This window comes from Rana temporaria, chromosome 10, assembly GCF_905171775.1.
Source record: "Rana temporaria chromosome 10, aRanTem1.1, whole genome shotgun sequence".
Lineage (NCBI taxonomy): Eukaryota > Metazoa > Chordata > Amphibia > Anura > Ranidae > Rana > Rana temporaria.
Genome location: NC_053498.1, coordinates 109161864 through 109184731, shown reverse-complemented (window position 1 = coordinate 109184731; position 22868 = coordinate 109161864). Strand labels below are relative to the sequence as shown.

At 45.8% G+C, this 22868-nt stretch overlaps 1 protein-coding gene and 2 long non-coding RNA genes across 5 annotated transcripts in view; 1 reads left to right on the top strand and 2 right to left on the bottom strand.

Annotated features, from left to right (window-relative positions):
- KLHL17 (kelch like family member 17) overlaps window positions 1-8211 on the bottom strand; it is a 91448-nt gene extending 83237 nt beyond the window's left edge. For 2 of the 3 annotated variants that reach the window (XM_040325959.1, XM_040325960.1), the window contains exon 1: window positions 7997-8211. In XM_040325959.1, coding sequence (XP_040181893.1) covers window positions 7997-8098 — 102 coding nt within the window. In that variant the 5' untranslated portion in view covers window positions 8099-8211. The remainder of the gene's footprint in view (window positions 1-7996) is intronic. The other variant, XM_040325961.1, reaches the window with a different exon arrangement.
- Window positions 8212-11064: 2853 nt separating this feature from the next.
- LOC120916091 lies at window positions 11065-11766 on the top strand. The gene is made up of 2 exons (XR_005743954.1): window positions 11065-11137; window positions 11655-11766. It is a non-coding gene; the product is annotated as an uncharacterized LOC120916091 (long non-coding RNA).
- Window positions 11767-13657: 1891 nt separating this feature from the next.
- Window positions 13658-14800, bottom strand: LOC120915445. The gene is made up of 2 exons (XR_005743881.1): window positions 14760-14800; window positions 13658-14288 (listed from the first exon to the last, which is right to left on the bottom strand). It is a non-coding gene; the product is annotated as an uncharacterized LOC120915445 (long non-coding RNA).
- Between the last annotated feature and the right edge of the window lie 8068 nt (window positions 14801-22868).

The following is a 22868-nucleotide window of genomic DNA, read 5'->3' as shown; positions in this document are numbered from 1 at the left end:
TCCTATCATCTGTGCCCAGTCTTGCCACACAGAGTTAATCCAGCTCTGAGCAATCCTCTTTTATTGTTCAGTGAAAATTAACAGACTTCCAGATAAAACCCTGTCTAAATTAAAAGTCCGAAAGCCTCTCTCCTTGCTTTGAGTGACAGGTTTTTTACATATCTAGCTTGGACATGTTTATCATATGTTATGTTATGTTTATCATAATATGAGGTGATCCACAGAATAAAAAGTGAGAAATCCACCCCTCCCCCACATAACACATTCTGGTAATATACAATGACCTGTGGATCACCTCATATTATGATAAACATAACATAACATATGATAAACATGTCCAAGCTAGATATGTAAATAACCTGTCACTCAAAACAAGGAGAGAGGCTTTCAGACTTTTAATTTAGACAGGGTTTTATCTGGAAGTCTGTTAATTTTCACTGAACAATAAAAGAGGATTGCTCAGAGCTGGATTAACTCTGTGTGGCAAGACTGGGCACAGATGATAGGAAATCTTATACTGTACATTGTGACATCCAAAAGAAAAAAACAATTTTTTGGGTTTACATCCACTTTAACTGTTAGACAGGACAAGCCGGTTTGTTGTTTTTTGACATTCTAGCATTAACTCTTACCGACATTTTACAAAAAGTGTGACTAATTAAGTGTATAATATTCCTTTCCATCCAATAAATCAAACTGCTAATTTACAGTCTTACATGTTTACGTAAATTGTGTTACATACCGGTATAAAACAAGCTCTAAAAACCTGTCTTCCACAGTGTGGCTTCAAATGTATTTACAAAACCTCTGCTTTTCACATTAAAGCGGTTCTCCACCCTAAAGTGGAACTCCCGCTGATCGGCACCCTTCCCCACCTCCGGTGTCACATTTGACACCTTTCAGGGGGAGGGGGGTGCAGATACCTGTCTAAAGACAGGTATTTGCACCCACTTCCGGCCCGGCATTCACGGGCAAAAGACGGGCATTCCGTCATATCCCGTCGCCCCCCCGTTGTGTGCTGGGAACACTCGGCTCCCAGCACACAGCGGGAGCCAATCGGCGGGCGCGGCGCGACTCGCGCATGCGCCGTAGGGAACCGGGCAGTGAAGCCGCAGCGCTTCACTTCCTGGTTCCCTCAGCGTGGATGGCGGGGGGAGCAGCAGAGTGACGAGCGATCGCTCGTCATCTGCTGCGATCGGCGCTGGACTCCAGGACAGGTAAGTGTCCTTATATTAAAAGTCAGCAGCTGCAGTATTTGTAGCTGCTGGCTTTTAATATATTTTTCCCGTGGCACATCCGCTTTAATGCCTCGTGCACACTGGATGTTTTTACAGCTGCTGTTTTTGGCTGCAGACTTTTTTTCTGCAGCCATTAAACTCCCCAGCATGTTTTCCTGTGTCCATTCACACATAGGCTATTATCAATGTTTTTTGGCAGGGGCGTTTTCTAGCTGGAAAACCCCCCCAGAACTAATGTTCTTTTTAGAGGAATTTTTCACACACGATCGGATTTCCCATCAGAATAAACGCCGATGGGTTTTTCAGACTGAATTCCGCTCAAGCTGTCTTGCATACACACGGACACACCAAATTCCGACCGTCGAAAATGTAGTGACGTACAACACTACAACGAGCCGAGAATAATGAAGTTCAATGCTTCCCAGCATACGTCAAATTGTTTCCGAGCATGCATGTTTTTTACATACAGACAAATGGAATTTCCGATAAAAAAGAGAACAAGTCCGTCGGAATTTGCAACAGAAAAAGTCCGATGGGGCATACACACATTCGGAATATCCGATGAAAAAATTCCGTCTGACTTTTTCCGACCGTGTGTACGCAGCATAACGCTGATAAAAGCTTTAAAATTCTGAAAAACGCTAAAAAACATGGCTATTGGCATTTATCAGCGCTTTTGTGGGAGTATAGGGCCAGATTCACAAAAGAGATATGACGGCGTATCTCCTGATACGCCGTCGTATCTCTGAGATACGATTGTCGTATCTATGCGTCTGATTCATAGAATCAGTTACGCATAGATAGCCCTAAGATCCGACAGGTGTAATTGACTTACACCGTCGGATCTTAGGCTGCAATTCTAGGCCGGCCGCTAGGTGGCGATTCCGATTCACGAACGTCCGCTTTGCCCGTCGCTCTAAATTTACGTAGTTTCCGTAGAGATGCGTCGCGTAAAACTAAGGTTGCCCTCTAGGTGGACTAACCAATGTTAAGTATGGCCGTCGTTCCCGCGTCAAATTTTTAAATTTCATGTCGTTTGCGTAAGTCGTCCGTGAATGGCACTGGACGCCATTTACGTTAACGTCGAAACCAATGACGTCCTTGCGACGTCATTTAGCGCAATGCACGTCGGGTAATTTTACGGACGGAGCATGCGCAGTACGTTCGGCGCGGGAACGTGCCTAATTTAAATGGTGCCCGCCCTATTTGAATTAGGCGGGCTTGCGCCGAGCGGATTTACGCTACGCCGCCGCAAGTTTACAGGTAAGTGCTTTATGAATCAGGCGTAACGTAAATGGGATACGTTACGCCGCCGCAGCGTAACGTATTTCTTTTTGAATCTGGCCCATAGTTTTGCTAAAAAACACTGCAAACTCATTCTACAGCTACAGCTTATTACAGCTAATGCTACTGCCATTTTTATAACATCCAGTGTGCATGAGGCCTAAACAGCTTAAAGTTGTAAAGCCTAAAAAAAAAAAAAAAAAAAAAACTGCAAGACAAAGGCACAGCATACTAGCTCATTATGTATTACTTACTCCAGATCGAAGCCCCCGCAGCCGTACTTGTCTCCCCCCCCCCAGTCGCCGACATCTCTCCCGGGGCTTACTTCTGGGTATCGCGGCTCCGGCGCTGTGATTGGCCAGAGCCGCGATGACGTCACTCCCGCGCTTGCGCGTGGGAGCCACAGGTAACGGAACATGCGTGCCATTGCTTCAGTTTGCCCCAGTGCGCATGTGTCGGTGACATCGGCACATGCAGGAGACAGGGGATATCTCCTAAATCGTGCAGGTTTAAGAGATATCCTGGATAGCTACAGGTAAGCCTTAGGCTTACCTATAGCATGAAGTGGTTGTAAAGGGTTAACAACCAGTTTAATTAGACATTTTTTGTACTGACTAGCTGGAGGCTAGGTTCACACTGCTGCGAATTCAAAATCGCGATTTTACCGCGATTTCGCGGCTGCGGTTTTGCCGCGATTTCGGAGACATCTGTGCAGGGTTCAATGTAAATCTCGGCCTGAAATCACAACAAGTAGTACAGGAACTACTTTTTGAAATCGGTGCAGCGCCGTAGATGCGGCGTCGCACCGATTAGGATGGTGCCATTGCCGACAAATGCCGCCGATTTGAGATGCGATTTGACATGTGAAATCGCATCTCAAATCGTACCAAATCGTACCCAGTGTGAACCTGGGCGGAGAGCAAGTTGGGAAATTGTTGTAGTGCTCAACGGTTCTCCTAGCTTCTATAAAATTAGAACAAAATGTTAGTTTATACTCAAAAACTCTGCCATTAGAAACCCTTCCACCTTTGTATTCTCTACTCCAGCCTTTCACAACCGGGTATCTGAGTCTGGCAAGGGTGCCGTAGCATCCTGGTTGAGATAGAAAGTGGAGGCAGAGAGGCACTGAACTGTATGTCGACACAGAGTGGGAGCTTAAATATGTATATCCACTTCCCGCCCGGCCTATGGCCGATTTACGTCCGGGAAGTGGTTATGAAATCCTGACAGGACGTTCTAGAACGTCCTGCAGGATTTCATGCCGTGCGCGCCCGTGGGGGCGCGCATCGCGGCGATCGCTGATGCGGGATGTCAGTCTGAGACCCTGCATCACCGATCTCGGTAAAGAGCCTCCGGCGGAGACTCTTTACCACGTGATCAGCCGTGTCCAATCACGGCTGATCACGATGTAAACAGGAAGAGCCGTTGATGGCTCTTCCTCACTCGCGTCTGACAGACGCGAGTAGAGGAGAGCCGATCGGAGGCTCTCCTGACAGGGGGGGTTCGGGCTGATTGTTTATCAGCGCAGCCCCCCCTCGGATCGCCACACTGGACCACCAGGGATGCCCACCTTGGAGCACCAGGGTGGGCAAAAAAAAAAAAAAAGCCAGCAAATAAAAAAAAAAGTCTAAAAAAAAAAAGCATTAAAAAAAAGAAAAAAGATGCCAGTCAGTGCCCACAAATGGGCACTGACTGGCAACCTGGCAAAAATCAGTGCTGCCACCCCAGTGTCCATCAGCGCCACCCCAGTGTCCATCAGTGCCACCCCAGTGTCCATCAGTGCCACCCCACAGTGCCCATCCATGCCCAGTGCCCACCTATCAGTGCCCATCTGTGCCACCCATAAGTATCCATCAGTGCCCATCTGTGCCGCCTATGAGTGCCCAGTGCCGCCCATGAGTGCCCATCAGTGCCGCCTATGTGTGCCCATCAGTGCCGCCTATGTGTGCCCATCAGTGCCGCCTATGTGTGCCCATCAGTGTCGCATACCAGCGCCGCCAATCAGTGCCACCTCATCTGTGCCCGTCAGTACTACCTCATCGATGTCCATCAGTGCCATCTCATCGGTGCCCATTAGTGCCGCCATATCAGTGCCCGTAATTGAAAGAGAAAACTTATTTACAAAAAAATTAACAGAAAAATATAAAAACGTAATATTTTTTCCAAATTTTCAGCCTTTTTTTAGTTGTTGCGCAAAAAAAAAAAATCGCAGAGGTGATCAAATACCATCAAAAGAAAGCTCTATTTGTGGGGAAAAAAGGACGCCAATTTTGTTTGGGTACAGTGTAGCATGACCGCGCAATTGCCATTCAAAGTGCGACAGTGCTGAAAGCTGAAAATTGGCTTGGGCGGGAAGCTGCGTAAGTGCCTGGTATGGAAGTGGATATACAAGTATGAGCATATACAGTATGTATGTCTGTACATTACTTTTACTCCTGACCCCAACACTCTTTACATTAAACTCCTGACCTCCAAACTCTGTACGTTACTCTAAAGTCTTGTACACGCCACTAGTTTTTTTTCGTTCAACCCGATCTGAGCTGCTGTACTAATGATCCGACGTTAGTGCAGCGACCCCCCCCTGCTGTTCTTTTGTGTGAACGAAGGCTAAGGGTTTTTTTTTCAAGGTGGAGCACTTCCCCCTCTCTAATACCCTGACAGGGCTGTCAAGTATTCTTACCAAGGTCTACTGCTGTGACCTCTGTACAATAATGGTCCCTAGCAGGGTTTAATTTTTGTTGTATCTGTACTCAAGCCTCTTTACCTAGGTTTTCAAAAATTTGAATATGGATTTTTTTTTTTTTTTTTTAAATAAACTCTAAAAATGGTTATTTAATTCTCTGGTTTCACATAGGCTTTCCGATCAGGTCCGCCTGTCAGTTTTTAAGGCAAACCCGATTGGACCATCCCTAGCACTCTATGGAGCAGCGGATGTCGGCGGACACCTGCCGACATCCGATCTGATCCTGTCTGCCAAAAACAGTGGATCGGATGACAGTCGGATGTCATCCCCTCCCTTTCTTGACCTGTTGGGCTGCATGCTCAGAAAAGGGTCTGGTATGGATTTTTGGAGGGATCTCGTGCCATTTTTTTCTTTTATTTTGACGTGGGGTTCCCCTCTAAATCCATACCAGATCCGAAGGTCCTGATATGGATGGGGTGCCGGTTTCCCGCGCATGCGCGGCAGTGACGTCATTGCAGCTCCGGCCAGTCACAGCGACGGAAACCGCGATACCCGGATTTCAATCCGGGTATCATTGCGGCGGAGGAGAGGAACGAGGGTCGGTGCGGGTTCTTCGATCTAAGGTAAGTAATTGATAATGACCTAGTATGCTAATCATACTAGCTCATTATGCTTTTGCCTTGCAGGTTTTGATTTTTTTTTTTTTTATTATTTTTGTGTATACAGCCGCTTTAAGAATGCCTTTTAGTTGTTAAGGAGATTCACTCTCTCCGTTTCCTGATCTGGAATATGCAGTTCAGTTTTGGGCATCAGTTCACAAAGGAGGATATCAGGGAACTGGAGAAAGTGCAGAGAAGGGCAACCAAACTGATATGAAGCATGGAGAAGCTCCGCTATGAGGAAAGATTAGAGGAACTGGATCTATTGGCCCAGATTCAAGAAGCACTTGCGCCCGCGCAACCATAGTTGCGCGGCGCAAGTGCTTACTTGCTCCGGCGTAACGAGTGCTCCTGATTCAGGAACCTCGTTACACCGAATGCAGCCTAGGATGTGACAAACATAAGCCTCCTTATGCCTTCACATCCCAGGCTGCATTCTTGCGTTGGCCGCTAGGGGGCAAATTTCATACTACCACCGATTCACAAAAGTTGCCGGGGCCCTGCGTACGCAAGGTACGGAGTTTCCGTACGGCGCCTTTAGCATAAGGCTGCTCCTGCTAATAGCAGGCGCAGCCAATGCTAAAGTATAGCTGCGCCTCCCGCCCGTGAAATTTAAATTTCACGTCGTTTACGTAAGTGAACCGTGAATGGCGCTGGACGCCATTCACGTTCACTTAGAAGCAAATGACGTCCTTGCCGTCATTTGCCGCAATGCATGCGCTGTTAGCTCGGCGCGGGAGCACGCCTAATTTAAATGATTCCCACCCCCCGGCGGGATCATTTACATTAGGCGCCCTTACGCAGGGCTAATTAGCATAGCGCCCGCGCAATTTACGGAGCTACTGCTCCGTGAATCGCTGGGCAAATGGAAATATTTGCGTGGGCGCAGAGAAAAATCTTTGCTCTTTGCCCACGCAAATATTGCTCCATTCCTTCTTGAATCTGGGCCATTGTCTTTTGAAAAGAAGCGATTTAAGGGGGATATGATCAACATGTATAAATATATAAGGGATCCACATAGTGAACTTGGTTTTGAGTTATTCACTTTAAGGTCATCACAGAAGACAAGGGGGCACTCTTTACGTCTAGAGGAAAAGAGATTTCATCTCCAAATACGGAAAGGTTTCTTCACAGTAAGAGCTGTGAAAATATGGAACAGACTCCCTCCAGAGGTGGTTCTGGCCAGCTCAGTAGATTGTTTTAAAAAAGGACTGGATTATTTCCTAAATGTTAATAATATAACTCAGTACTAACATTTATAGGTAAAGTTGATGCAGGGAATATCAGATTGCCTCTCAGGGGATCAGGAAGGATCTTCTACCCCTGTTGGAGAAAATTGGATCATGCTTTGCTGGGTTTTTTTTGTCTTCCTCTGAATCAACTGTTGTATAGGATTGTATTTTTTCCCCTTTTATTGGTTGAACTAGATGGACTTGTGTTTTTTTTTAACCAGACTAACTATGTTTGTTCTGTTTACCATTATCATTCAGACTGGGTTCACACTGCTGAGCAACATTGCACGTGATTCGCACCACACTGCTGTGCAAATCACATGCGATGTGTGTGCGATGCAAATTCATGCAGGCCCATTTTTTTGGTCCGCACCAGAATCGGATCACATGGGTGTACACAACCATGCGATCCGATTCCTGTCTGAATTGACAGTTCTGTAAACTGATCTGGGGGTGGCATTAACTTTGTATTGACACTCCCAGCGGTTTGCATAAGGCAGTGTGAAATGCCTGAGAGTCAAATGCAATGCGGGAATACAGTGGATTCACAGGGTTCCCGAATCGCACCAATGTGAACCGAGCCTGAAAGTAAAAATCCCAAGTGTTGAGTTGACACCAGAACAGTAATAGAGGAGAAATCTTCCAATGGGGACACTATTTCAGGTCACACCTTGGATTCCCTCACTTTGGAGGAATTTCCTCTCACTTACTGTTTTGACTATGGGACAGGAAGTGAAGGGAATCCTCTCCTATGGGACACGGGTGGCAAAAATAAAACTGACCCGGGTTATAACCCTCCCTTACGCTATCTGAAAAAAAAAAAAAGGTTTTACATTTGGTTGCACTTCATTTTATCACCATCAGAGGAAAAATAAAATATAATCTGTCATGAGCACTCACCCTCTCAGCACTGGGCCACCACAGCAAGTTCATGAAGGCGCTCCTGAATGGCTGGACACAGACAAGAACTCCGGTGTGTACAGAACATGATCTCCAGTCCATGGATCACCACACAGAAACTATATTAGGACACTTGGCAGCCTCTGCGCAGGAGGAGGTCTGTGGGCCACGCCATGATCACAGCTCTACAGGGCAGCCTGCAAACAATCAGAGGAAGCAGAACCATTATATATAAAGAAAGCAACACCCCCCAATCACAGGCAGAAAGTAACAAGTCCTCTCAGCACATAGCAGCCATAAACTAATGTGAACTCTGTCTATAGCCCCCTCACTCCTCCTCATTATCATCATGCAGTGTGTACAGTAAGTTGTGTAAGAAGTACAGAGCTCTCCCCATCATGCAGTGTGTACAGTAAGTTGTGTATGATGTACACAGCTCTCCCCATCATGCAGTGTGTACAGTAAGTTGTGTAGGGTGTACACAGCTCTCCCCATCATGCAGTGTGTACAGTAAGTTGTGTAAGAAGTACAGAGCTCTCCCCATCATGCAGTGTGTACAGTAAGTTGTGTATGATGTACACAGCTCTCCCCATCATGCAGTGTGTACAGTAAGTTGTGTAGGGTGTACACAGCTCTCCCTATCATGCAGTGTGCACAGTAAGTTGTGTAGGATGTACACAGCTCTCCCCATCATGCAGTGTGTACAGTAAGTTGTGTAGGATGTACACAGCTCTCCCCATCATGCAGTGTGTACAGTAAATTGTGTAAGAAGTACAGAGCTCTCCCCATCATGCAGTGTGTACAGTAAGTTGTGTATGATGTACACAGCTCTCCCCATCATGCAGTGTGTACAGTAAGTTGTGTAGGGTGTACACAGCTCTCCCTATCATGCAGTGTGCACAGTAAGTTGTGTAGGATGTACACAGCTCTCCCCATCATGCAGTGTATACAGTAAATTGTGTAGGGTGTACACATCTCTCCCCATCATGCAGTGTGTACAGTAAGTTGTGTAGGGTGTACACAGCTCTCCCCATCATGCAGTGTATACAGTAAGTTGTGTAGGGTGTACACAGCTCTCCTCATTATGCAGTGTGCACAGTAAGTTGTGTAGGATGTACACAGCTCTCCTTATAATGCAGTGTATACAGTAAGTTGTGTAGGGTGTACAGCTCTCCTCATTATGCAGTGTGCACAGTAAGTTGTGTAGGAAGTGCACAGCTCTCCCCATCATGCAGTGTGTACAGTAAGTTGTGTAGGAAGTGCACAGCTCTCCTCATGCAGTGTGTACAGTAAGTTGTGTAGGGTGTACACAGCTCTCCTTATCATGCAGTGTGTACAGTGAGTTGTGTAGGATGTACACAGCTCTCCCCATCATGCAGTGTATACAGTAAATTGTGTAGGATGTACACAGCTCTCCCCATTATTCGGTGTGTACAGTAAGTTGTGTAGGATGTACACAGCTCTCCTTATCATGCAGTGTGTACAGTAAGTTGTGTAAGATGTGCAAATCTCTCCTCATCATGCAGTGTGTACAGTAAGTTGTGTAGGGTGTACAGAGCTCTCCTAGTCATGCACTGTGTACAGTAGGGTGTGTACAGTAAGTTGCGTAGGATGTACAGCTCTCCTCATCATGCATTGTGTACAGTAAGTGATGTAGGGTGTGTACAGTAAGTTGTGTTGGATGTACAGACCTCTCCTTATTGTGCGGTGTGTACAGCAAAATGTGTACAGTAAGTTGTGTAGGATGTACAGCTCTCCTCATCATGCAGTGTGTACAGTAAGTTGTGTAGGGTGTGTATAGTAAGTTGTGTGGGCTGTGTACAGTAAGTTTTTATAGGGTTTGTATAGCAAGTTGTGTACAGTAAATTGTGTAGGATATGTACAGTAAGTTGTGTATAGTAGGTTGTGTAGGGTGCGCTGCGTACAGTAAGTTGTGTCCATTGAGTTGTTTAGGATGTGTATAGTAAGTTGTGTAGCGTGTGTGTACAGTGGGTTGTGCAGAGTGTGTGTACAGTAAGTTGTGTAGGATGTACACAGCTCTTCTCATCACATACCGGTGTAGCAGTAAAATCTGTATGTCGTGAAAACCTGCATCCCATGCAGCTACTGAGCATGTGCCGATTTCAAACAATAGAAGTCGAGCGCCGAGCTACACAGCTCAAAACAGCTGAGTTACATTAACTCCTCACATGCCGATTGATCGGCTGCATCCAGGAGAGACAGCTAGACTGAACTTGGACCTGGCTCCATGACAGCGGGGGACACAGGCTGGTTGCAACGAAGGTACAGCAACAAGCTGTATAGGCTATACACAGTCTGTATGTCAGGGGGGGGGGGGGGGGGTCAGACTGTACTTTGGATACATAAATATATAAAAATGTATTTATTCTCTTTTATTCTATTATATACTCTGATTGAATAAGAAACTTGTTTTACACATCGACTATGTGGATCTTCTCTTATACCTTATTTGCATTATTCTCTAGTGTATGGATTTATTGTAAATCTTTATGTTCATTTCATGTAAAATGATAATACTTAATAAAAACATTGTAAAAAAAAAAAAAAAAAAAAAAAAATATGGCATTGGACCTACCCGGGATTAGAACCCGGGGTCAAAGGCATGCAAGGCAGGCTCTCTACCTCTAAGCTACACCGTCTCCTAAGCTGTGGTCTATGCTTTGGATAATCATAACATATTATCGCTATCGCTAGCCCCGTCTGATGGATCTTGCGGAAAAGACGTGTGCTGACATGATGGGGCGACACCTAGAGGACGGAGGAAGCATGTCTGGTAATATTTTTCTGCGTTCTGGTCCTGTGATTTCTATGCCCCCTGGATCCTTCGATTTTTTATTTTTTTTCATTATAAAGAAACCCCTTTGGGGCACTTTGTAATATAGTGGGTGGGGATGGTTTTAGTTATTTTGTTTATTTTTTCATCACCCATGGCCCTCTGGCTGTTGTGGAACTACCAGTCCCTCTGCCTTTGTGAGACATGTGTGTAACTATCATCCTTGCAATGTAACTTAATGTAACTTAGCTTTTATTCAGCATAGCCTAAAGTTTAGGAGACGGTGTAGCTTAGAGGTAGAGAGCCTGCCTAGCAAGCACTTGACCCCGGGTTCTAATCCCGGGTAGGTCCTATGATTTTTTTTGTTTTTTTTTGTTACAATGTTTTTATTAAGTATTATCATTTTACATGAAATGAACATAAAGATTTACAATAAATCCATACAATAGATTTACAATAAATCCATACAATAGAGAATAATGCAAATAAGGTATAAGAGAAGATCCACATAGTCAATGTGTAAAACAAGTTTCTTATTCAATCAGAGTATATAATAGAATAAAAGAGAGTAAATACATTTTTATATATTTATGTATCCAGAGTAGTGTAATATAAATAGTGTATTAAAATGATCTAGTTTATTATGTGTGAATAACGATATCGTTATCGCTAGCCCTGTCTGAAGAAATCATTAGTATTAGGAAGCATGTCTGGTAAAAAGAGATAATGCTTCAGACGGGGCTGGCGATGACGATAATATGTTATGATTATCCACAGCATAGGCTAAAGCTCAGGAGACGGTGTAGCTTAGAGGGAGAAAGCCTGCCTAGCAAGCACTTGACCCCGGGTTCTAATCCCGGGTAGGTCCTATGATCCTGAGTTCTAATCCCGGGTAGGTCCTAGGGTGCAATGCCATATGGTGTAATGCCATATGCGGTAGGAATATCAAACCCATGGCTTCTCCATATATTTTTTTTTTTTTGTTACAATGTTTTTATTAAGTATTATCATTTTACATGAAATGAACATAAAGATTTACAATAAATCCATACAATAGAGAATAATGCAAATAAGGTATAAGAGAAGATCCACATAGTCAATGTGTAAAACAAGTTTCTTATTCAATCAGAGTATATAATAGAATAAATACATTTTTATATATTTATGTATCCAGAGTAGTGTAATATAAATAGAGTATTAAAATGATATAGTTTATTATGTGAGAATAACGAGGGGAGAACCGGGGTACATAAGGGAGTGGTAGTATATGTTTTACTGAGTTGAAAATAATAACGTGAATGTTCTTGAAAGGAATCTGTCCCAGGATAAGTCAAGGTAGAGGATTTAAAGAATTGTGGAATTCTGCAGGACCTGTAAAGTGGATCCAGCAAGCCCATTTTTTATGAAATTTCAGCCTGTGTCTCCTCGTCGTGTCCCCCGCTGTCATCCAGATGGAGCCAGGTTCAGTCTCGCTGTGTCTTCTGGATGCAGCCGATCAATCGGCGTGTGAGGGGTTAATGTAACTTAGCTTTTATTCAGCTGTCTTCTTCGGCAGTAGCTCTGCGCTCGATGTGTAAAACAAGTTTCTTATTCAATCAGAGTATATAATAGAATAAAAGAGAGTAAATACATTTTTATATATTTATGTGTCCAGAGTAGTGTAATATAAATAGAGTATTAAAATGATCTAGTTTATTATGTGAGAATAACGATATCGTTATCGCTAGCCCCGTCTGAAGAAATCATTAGTATTAGGAAGCATGTCTGGTAAAAAGCATAAGCGAAACCTTAGGAGATGGTGTAGCCTAGAGGTAGAGAGCCTGCGTAGCAAGCGCTTCCCCCCGGGTTCTAATCCCGGTAAAGTCCTGTTACCCCGTGTTCTAGTTCATGGGCTAGGTCTTGGTGTTACGCCATATGGAGCAGCAATGCTGCCATATGTAGCAGGAGTATCTAACCAAGGGCTTCTCCATAGATTTTTTTTTTTTTGTGTTACAATGTTTTTATTAAAGGGGGGTTCACCCCAAAAAAATTTTTTAACATTACATTCATTACATACCCGGAAGCAGCGGTGAAAATACGGTATGTACGGGGATAACAAAAAAAAAACAAAAACAGCCATATGTCATCATGTCAGCACACGTCTTTTCCGCAAGAGGCAGGCTGCGAGTAGGTCACATGATGTTCCGGATCTCTGCCTCTTGCGGAAAAGACGTGTGCTGACATGATGGGGCGACACCTAGAGGACGGAGGAAGCATGTCTGGTAAAAAGAGATACTAATGATTGCTTCAGATATGGTGTAATGCCATATGCGGTAGGAATATGTGACCCAGGGCTTCTCCATATTTTTTTTTTTTACAATGTTTTTATTAAGTATTATCATTTTACATGAAATGAACATAAAGATTTACAATAAATCCATACAATAGATTTACAATAAATCCATACAATAGAGAATAATGCAAATAAGGTATAAGAGAAGATCCACATAGTCAATGTGTAAAACAAGTTTCTTATTCAATCAGAGTATATAATAGAATAAAAGAGAGTAAATAAATTTTTATATATTTATGTATCCAGAGTAGTGTAATATAAATAGAGTATTAAAATGATCTAGTTTATTATGTGAGAATAACGATATCGTTATCGCTATCCCCGTCTGAAGAAATCATTAGTATTAGGAAGCATGTCTGGTAAAAAGAGATACTAATAATTGCTTCAGACGGGGCTAGCGATTACGATACTATGTTATGATTATCCAAAGCATGGCCTAAAGCTTAGAAGACGGTGTAGCTTAGAGGTAGAGAGCCTGCCTAGCAAGCGCTTGACCCCGGGTTCTAATCCCGGGTAGGTCCTATGATTTTTTTTTTTTGTTACAATGTTTTTATTAAGTATTATCATTTTACATGAAATGAACATAAAGATTTACAATAAATCCATACAATAGATTTACAATAAATCCATACAATAGAGAATAATGCAAATACGGTATAAGAGAAGATCCACATAGTCAATGTGTAAAACAAGTTTCTTATTCAATCAGAGTATATAATAGAATAAATACATTTTTATATATTTATGTATCCAGAGTAGTGTAATATAAATAGAGTATTAAAATGATATAGTTTATTATGTGAGAATAACGAGGGGAGAACCGGGGTACATAAGGGAGTGGTAGTATATGTTTTACTGAGTTGAAAATAATAACGTGAATGTTCTTGAAAGGAATCTGTCCCAGGATAAGTCAAGGTAGAGGATTTAAAGAATTGTGGAATTCTGCAGGACCTGTAAAGTGGATCCAGCAAGCCCATTTTTTATGAAATTTCAGCCTGTGTCTCCTCGTCGTGTCCCCCGCTGTCATCCAGATGGAGCCAGGTTCAGTCTCGCTGTGTCTTCTGGATGCAGCCGATCAATCGGCGTGTGAGGGGTTAATGTAACTTGGCTTTTATTCAGCTGTCTTCTTCGGCAGTAGCTCTGCGCTCGATGTGTAAAACAAGTTTCTTATTCAATCAGAGTATATAATAGAATAAAAGAGAGTAAATACATTTTTATATATTTATGTGTCCAGAGTAGTGTAATATAAATAGAGTATTAAAATGATCTAGTTTATTATGTGAGAATAACGATATCGTTATCGCTAGCCCCGTCTGAAGAAATCATTAGTATTAGGAAGCATGTCTGGTAAAAAGCATAAGCGAAACCTTAGGAGATGGTGTAGCCTAGAGGTAGAGAGCCTGCGTAGCAAGCGCTTCCCCCCGGGTTCTAATCCCGGTAAAGTCCTGTTACCCCGTGTTCTAGTTCATGGGCTAGGTCTTGGTGTTACGCCATATGGAGCAGCAATGCTGCCATATGTAGCAGGAGTATCTAACCAAGGGCTTCTCCATAGATTTTTTTTTTTTTTGTGTTACAATGTTTTTATTAAAGGGGGGTTCACCCCAAAAAATTTTTTTAACATTACATTCATTACATACCCGGAAGCAGCGGTGAAAATACGGTATGTACGGGGATAACAAAAAAAAAAACAAAAACAGCCATATGTCATCATGTCAGCACACGTCTTTTCCGCAAGAGGCAGGCTGCGAGTAGGTCACATGATGTTCCGGATCTCTGCCTCTTGCGGAAAAGACGTGTGCTGACATGATGGGGCGACACCTAGAGGACGGAGGAAGCATGTCTGGTAAAAAGAGATACTAATGATTGCTTCAGATATGGTGTAATGCCATATGCGGTAGGAATATGTGACCCAGGGCTTCTCCATATTTTTTTTTTTTACAATGTTTTTATTAAGTATTATCATTTTACATGAAATGAACATAAAGATTTACAATAAATCCATACAATAGATTTACAATAAATCCATACAATAGAGAATAATGCAAATAAGGTATAAGAGAAGATCCACATAGTCAATGTGTAAAACAAGTTTCTTATTCAATCAGAGTATATAATAGAATAAAAGAGAGTAAATAAATTTTTATATATTTATGTATCCAGAGTAGTGTAATATAAATAGAGTATTAAAATGATCTAGTTTATTATGTGAGAATAACGATATCGTTATCGCTATCCCCGTCTGAAGAAATCATTAGTATTAGGAAGCATGTCTGGTAAAAAGAGATACTAATAATTGCTTCAGACGGGGCTAGCGATTACGATACTATGTTATGATTATCCAAAGCATGGCCTAAAGCTTAGAAGACGGTGTAGCTTAGAGGTAGAGAGCCTGCCTAGCAAGCGCTTGACCCCGGGTTCTAATCCCGGGTAGGTCCTATGATTTTTTTTTTTTGTTACAATGTTTTTATTAAGTATTATCATTTTACATGAAATGAACATAAAGATTTACAATAAATCCATACAATAGATTTACAATAAATCCATACAATAGAGAATAATGCAAATACGGTATAAGAGAAGATCCACATAGTCAATGTGTAAAACAAGTTTCTTATTCAATCAGAGTATATAATAGAATAAATACATTTTTATATATTTATGTATCCAGAGTAGTGTAATATAAATAGAGTATTAAAATGATATAGTTTATTATGTGAGAATAACGAGGGGAGAACCGGGGTACATAAGGGAGTGGTAGTATATGTTTTACTGAGTTGAAAATAATAACGTGAATGTTCTTGAAAGGAATCTGTCCCAGGATAAGTCAAGGTAGAGGATTTAAAGAATTGTGGAATTCTGCAGGACCTGTAAAGTGGATCCAGCAAGCCCATTTTTTATGAAATTTCAGCCTGTGTCTCCTCGTCGTGTCCCCCGCTGTCATCCAGATGGAGCCAGGTTCAGTCTCGCTGTGTCTTCTGGATGCAGCCGATCAATCGGCGTGTGAGGGGTTAATGTAACTTGGCTTTTATTCAGCTGTCTTCTTCGGCAGTAGCTCTGCGCTCGATGTGTAAAACAAGTTTCTTATTCAATCAGAGTATATAATAGAATAAAAGAGAGTAAATACATTTTTATATATTTATGTGTCCAGAGTAGTGTAATATAAATAGAGTATTAAAATGATCTAGTTTATTATGTGAGAATAACGATATCGTTATCGCTAGCCCCGTCTGAAGAAATCATTAGTATTAGGAAGCATGTCTGGTAAAAAGCATAAGCGAAACCTTAGGAGATGGTGTAGCCTAGAGGTAGAGAGCCTGCGTAGCAAGCGCTTCCCCCCGGGTTCTAATCCCGGTAAAGTCCTGTTACCCCGTGTTCTAGTTCATGGGCTAGGTCTTGGTGTTACGCCATATGGAGCAGCAATGCTGCCATATGTAGCAGGAGTATCTAACCAAGGGCTTCTCCATAGATTTTTTTTTTTTTGTGTTACAATGTTTTTATTAAAGGGGGGTTCACCCCAAAAAAATTTTTTAACATTACATTCATTACATACCCGGAAGCAGGGCCGGACTGGGAATAAAAACCAGCCCTGGAAAAATGTCATACCAGCCCCATAGTTTTAAAAAATTTCGGACACTAGCGGGGGTTAAAAGTGCCCCACTGCCCCCCGAAAAGCACTGCAAAAAAGTTAGTAAAGCACCGCTAAAAATTGCATCGCTTTACCGCCGACGCCCCCAACGCCTCAATGTGAAAGCAGCCTAAGGTAAGGGGGGGGGGGGGTTACTGATATAAGGGGGAAACTTTTATATCAGTGTCCCTTTACATTATTGTATTAACCCCCCCTTACATCAATGCCCCCCCCCCCCCTTAGGCTGGCCTTGCGGCGCTGTCACTGACCTCCTTTTAGGTGCACCTTGCAGGGATCAGTCAGGCGGCTCCAGCTTGGTGGCTCTGGTTTTCCTATAGTCTCCTTTCCACAGTCCACTCACCTCTGACTTCTCCCGTGACCCCCATCCCAGCGACACTCCCACTCTTGACTCCTCTCCAAACTCCCTCAGAGACTGCAGACTTCACATGATACAGGAGATGGTCAGAGACTGCAGACATGATACAAGAGATGGTCAGAGACTGCAGACATGATACAAGAGACCAATGCAGAGAGAACAGGCAAAAAAATATATATAAATGCACATTTTTTTACCTGAAAATTTTTTGTATTTATTATTATAATAAATACATTCACATTTTATTATTATTTACAGTATATTATTATTTTATTATAATACATAAGTTAACTCCATGAGAGAGGGGCTACAATGGCGAGAGAGAGAGAGAGAGAAAGGGGTTGCAATGGTGAGAGAGAAAGGGGCTGCAATAGTATGAGAGAGAGAGAGAGGGGCTGCAATAGAGAGAGAGAGAAGGGCTGCAATAGAGAGAGAGAGAGGGGCTGCAATAGAGAGAACGAGAGGGGCTGCAATAGAGAGAACGAGAGGGGCTGCAATAGAGAGAACGAGAGGGGCTGCAATAGAGAGAGAGAGAGAGGGGCTGCAATAGAGAGAGAGAGAGATAGAGGGGCTGCAATAGTGAGAGAGAGAGAGGGGCTGCAATAGTGAGAGAGAGAGAGGGGCTGCAATAGTGAGAGAGAGAGGGGCTGCAATAGAGAGAACGAGAGGGGCTGCAATAGAGAGAACGAGAGGGGCTGCAATAGAGAGAACGAGAGGGGCTGCAATAGAGAGAGAGAGAGAGAGGGGCTGCAATAGAGAGAGATAGAGGGGCTGCAATAGTGAGAGAGAGAGAGGGGCTGCAATAGTGAGAGAGAGAGAGGGGCTGCAATAGTGAGAGAGAGAGGGGCTGCAATAGTGAGAGGAGCAGCAATAGAAAGAGAGAGGGGCTGCAATGGTTGGAGGGAGAGAGGAACTGCAATAGAGAGAGAGAAAGAGGCTGCAATGGTGGGAGAGAGAGAGGGGCTGCAATGGTGGGAGATAGGAGCTGCAATAGAGAGAGAGAGAGAGAGAGAGAGAGAGGGGCTGCAATGGTGTGAGAGAGAAAGGGGCTGCAATGATGAGAGATAGAGGGGCTGCAGTGGTGAGAGAGGGGCTGCAGTGGTGAGACAGAGAAAGGGGCTGCAATAGAGAGAGAGACTGCAATAGTGAGAGACAGGAGCTGCAGGAGAGAGAGAGGGGGCTGCAATAGAGAGAGAGAGGGGCTGCAATGGTGAGAGATAGAAGTGCTGCTATAGTGTGTGAGAGAGAGGGGGCTTTAATGGTGGGAGAGAGGGGGGCTGCATTGGTGGGCGAGAGAGAGGGGGGCTGCAATGGTGGGAGAGAGAGGGGCTACAATGGTGGGAGAGAGGGGAGCTGAAATAGTAAGAGAGGGGGAGAGAGAGGGCTGCAATGGTGAGAGAAATGGGCTGCAATAGTGAGAGAGAGAGGGGGGGCTGCAATGGTGGGAGGGAGAGAGAGGGGGGCTGCAATGGTGGGAGAGAGGGGAGCTGAAATAGTAAGAGAGGGGGAGAGAGAGGGCTGCAATGGTGAGAGAAATGGGCTGCAATAGTGAGAGAGAGAGAGAGGGGGGGCTGCAATGGTGGGAGGGAGAGAGGGGGGGCTGCAATGGTGGGAGGGAGAGAGGGGGGGGCTGCAATGGTGGGAGGGAGAGAGAGGGGGGCTGCAATGGTGGGAGGGAGAGAGGGGGGGCTGCAATGGTGGGAGGGAGAGAGAGGGGGGCTGCAATGGTGGGAGAGAGGGGGGGCTGAAATGGTGGGAGAGAGGGGGGGGGCTGAAATGGTGGGAGGGAGAGAGGGGGCTGAAATGGTGGGAGGGAGAGAAGGGGGCTGAAATGGTGGGAGGGAGAGAGGGGGGCTGCAATGGTGGGAGGGAGAGAGGGGGGCTGGAATGGTGGGAGGGGGAGAGGGGGGCTGCAATGGTGGGAGGGAGAGAGGGGGGGCTGCAATGATGAGAGGGGGCCTGCAATGGTGGGAGAGAGAGGGGGCTGCAATGTTGGGGGGAGAGAGAGAGGGGGGCTGCAATGGTGAGAGGGAGAGAGGGGGGCTGCAATGGTGGGAGAGAGAGGGGCTACAATGGTGGGAGAGAGGGGAGCTGAAATACTAAGAGAGGGGGAGAGAGAGGGCTGCAATGGTGAGAGAAATGGGCTGCAATAGTGAGAGAGAGAGGGGGGGCTGCAATGGTGGGAGGGAGAGAGAGGGGGGCTGCAATGGTGGGAGAGAGGGGAGCTGAAATAGTAAGAGAGGGGGAGAGAGAGGGCTGCAATGGTGAGAGAAATGGGCTGCAATAGTGAGAGAGAGAGAGAGGGGGGGCTGCAATGGTGGGAGGGAGAGAGGGGGGGCTGCAATGGTGGGAGGGAGAGAGGGGGGGCTGCAATGGTGGGAGGGAGAGAGAGGGGGGCTGCAATGGTGGGAGGGAGAGAGGGGGGGCTGCAATGGTGGGAGGGAGAGAGAGGGGGGCTGCAATGGTGGGAGAGAGGGGGGCTGCAATGGTGGGAGAGAGGGGGGGCTGAAATGGTGGGAGAGAGGGGGGGGGCTGAAATGGTGGGAGGGAGAGAGGGGGCTGAAATGGTGGGAGGGAGAGAAGGGGGCTGAAATGGTGGGAGGGAGAGAGGGGGACTGCAATGGTGGGGGGAGAGAGAGGGGGGGCTGCAATGGTGGGGGGAGAGAGAGGGGGGGCTGCAATGGTGGGGGGAGAGAGGGGGGGCTACAATGGTGGGGGGGAGAGAGAGAGGGGCTGCAATGGTGGGGGAGAGAGGGGGGGCTGCAATGGTGGGGGAGAGAGGGGGCTGCAATGGTGGGGGGGGGAGGGGGGCTGCAATGGTGAGGGGAGAGAGAGGGGGAGCTGCAATGGTGGGGGGAGAGAGAGAGGGGGGCTGCAATGGTGGGGGGGGGAGAGAGGGGCTGCAATGGTGGGGGAGAGAGAGGTGAGCTGCAATGGTGGGGGAGAGAGGGGGCTGCAATGGTGGGGGGAGAGAGAGAGAGAGGGGGACTGCAATGGTGGGGGGAGAGAGAGAGAGGGGGGCTGAAATGGTGGGAGAGGGGGGCTGCAATGGTGGGGGAGAGGGGGGCTGCAATGGTGGGAGAGTGAGAGGGGGCTGCAATGGTGGGAGAATGAGAGGGTGCTGCAATGGTGGGACGGAGAGAGGGGGGCTGTAATGGTGAGAGGGAGAGAGGGGGGCTGTAATGGTGAGAGGGAGAGAGGGGGGCTGTAATGGTGAGAGGGGGCCTGAAATGGTCGGGGGAGAGGGAGGGGGCTGCTGCAATGGTCGGGGGGAGAGAGGGGGGCTGCAATGGTGGGAGGGAGAGAGGGGGGCTGTAATGGTGAGAGGGGGCCTGCAATGGTCGGGGGAGAGGGAGGGGGCTGCAATGGTGAGGGAGAGAGGGGGCTGCAATGGTGAGGGGAGAGAGAGAGAGGGGGGCTGCAATGGTGGTGGGAGAGAGGGGGGCTGCAATGGTGGTGGGAGAGAGGGGGGCTGCAATGGTCAGGGGAGAGAGGGGGCTGCAATGGTGGGGGGAGAGAGGGGGGCTGCAATGGTGGTGGGAGAGAGGGGGGCTGCAATGGTGGTGGGAGAGAGGGGGGCTGCAATGGTCAGGGGAGAGAGGGGCTGCAATGGTGGGGGGAGAGAGGGGGGCTGCAATGGTGGTGGGAGAGAGGGGGGCTGCAATGGTCAGGGGAGAGAGGGGGCTGCAATGGTGGGGGGAGAGAGGGGGGCTGCAATGGTGATGGGAGAGAGAAAGGGGGGGCTGCAATGGTCGGGGGAGAGAAGGGGGCTGCAATGGTCGGGGGAGAGAAGGGGGCTGTAATGGTCAGGGGAGAGAGGGGGCTGCAATGGTCGGGGGAGAGAGGGGGGCTGCAATGGTCGGGGGAGAGAGGGGGGCTGCAATGGTGCTGGGAGAGAGAGAGGGGGGGCTGCAATGGTCGGGGGAGAGAGGGGGCTGCAATGGTGGTGGGAGAGAGAGATTATACAGTTTACAATTTGCAGAAAAGGTAGGTGACAGAGAAAGGGGGGTGCACCATGCAACCCCCCCCCCCCCCTCTCTCTGCACCTACCTTTTCTGCAAATTGTAAACTGTATAATCTCTCTCTCACACCACCATTGCACGGTGCACTCCCTCCCCCCCCCCTCCTCTCTCTGAGATTATTATACAGACAGTTTACAATTTCCAGAGGCAGCAAAGGTAGGTGACAGAGAGAGGAGGGGGGGGCCCGGGGGGTGCACCGTTATATGGTGAGAGAGAGATTCGAGACAGTCAGTATACAGGATGTGAAATCTATGTGTTCTTTACCTTGTGCTCCAGGGTGGCCGGGCGTTCACTTCTTCTCCTCTGCCTTCACATGTGACATGGGCGGTGCTGGCGCCGCACGGGAAGATGGAGCAAGATCTGACGTTCGGGTCTTCCTGCTCGGCTCCTCCCCTCCCTCGTCGACACGTGACATGATCGCTCCAGTCAGCGCGGGAAGGAAAGTGCAGCGGCGAGCATGGCGGCCGCAACCCGCCGGCGGCCGGCCCGCCGCTGCTTTTAACATACATCATTAATGTGTGAGGCATTAACATGACAGTGAGTAACACTGGAGAGGGCAGGCGTATAATTGAAAGTGCGGCCGCGGCCGCAATGGCGGCCGCCGCCGTGGCCCACAGGCAGCTGAGCTGACACATTTTTGATTGACAGCAGGCGGCCTACCAGGAATTTTCCCGGTCTCCCGGTAGGCCAGTCCGGCCCTGCCCGGAAGCAGCGGTGAAAATACGGTATGTACGGGGATAACAAAAAAAACAGCCATATGTCATCATGTCAGCACACGTCTTTTCCGCAAGAGGCAGGCTGCGAGTAGGTCACATGATGTTCCGGATCTCTGCCTCTTGCGGAAAAGACGTGTGCTGACATGATGGGGCGACACCTAGAGGACGGAGGAAGCATGTCTGGTAAAAAGAGATACTAATGATTGCTTCAGATATGGTGTAATGCCATATGCGGTAGGAATATGTGACCCAGGGCTTCTCCATATTTTTTTTTTTTACAATGTTTTTATTAAGTATTATCATTTTACATGAAATGAACATAAAGATTTACAATAAATCCATACAATAGATTTACAATAAATCCATACAATAGAGAATAATGCAAATAAGGTATAAGAGAAGATCCACATAGTCAATGTGTAAAACAAGTTTCTTATTCAATCAGAGTATATAATAGAATAAAAGAGAGTAAATAAATTTTTATATATTTATGTATCCAGAGTAGTGTAATATAAATAGAGTATTAAAATGATCTAGTTTATTATGTGAGAATAACGATATCGTTATCGCTAGCCCCGTCTGAAGAAATCATTAGTATTAGGAAGCATGTCTGGTAAAAAGAGATACTAATAATTGCTTCAGACGGGGCTAGCGATTACGATACTATGTTATGATTATCCAAAGCATGGCCTAAAGCTTAGAAGACGGTGTAGCTTAGAGGTAGAGAGCCTGCCTAGCAAGCGCTTGACCCCGGGTTCTAATCCCGGGTAGGTCCTATGATTTTTTTTTTTTGTTACAATGTTTTTATTAAGTATTATCATTTTACATGAAATGAACATAAAGATTTACAATAAATCCATACAATAGATTTACAATAAATCCATACAATAGAGAATAATGCAAATACGGTATAAGAGAAGATCCACATAGTCAATGTGTAAAACAAGTTTCTTATTCAATCAGAGTATATAATAGAATAAATACATTTTTATATATTTATGTATCCA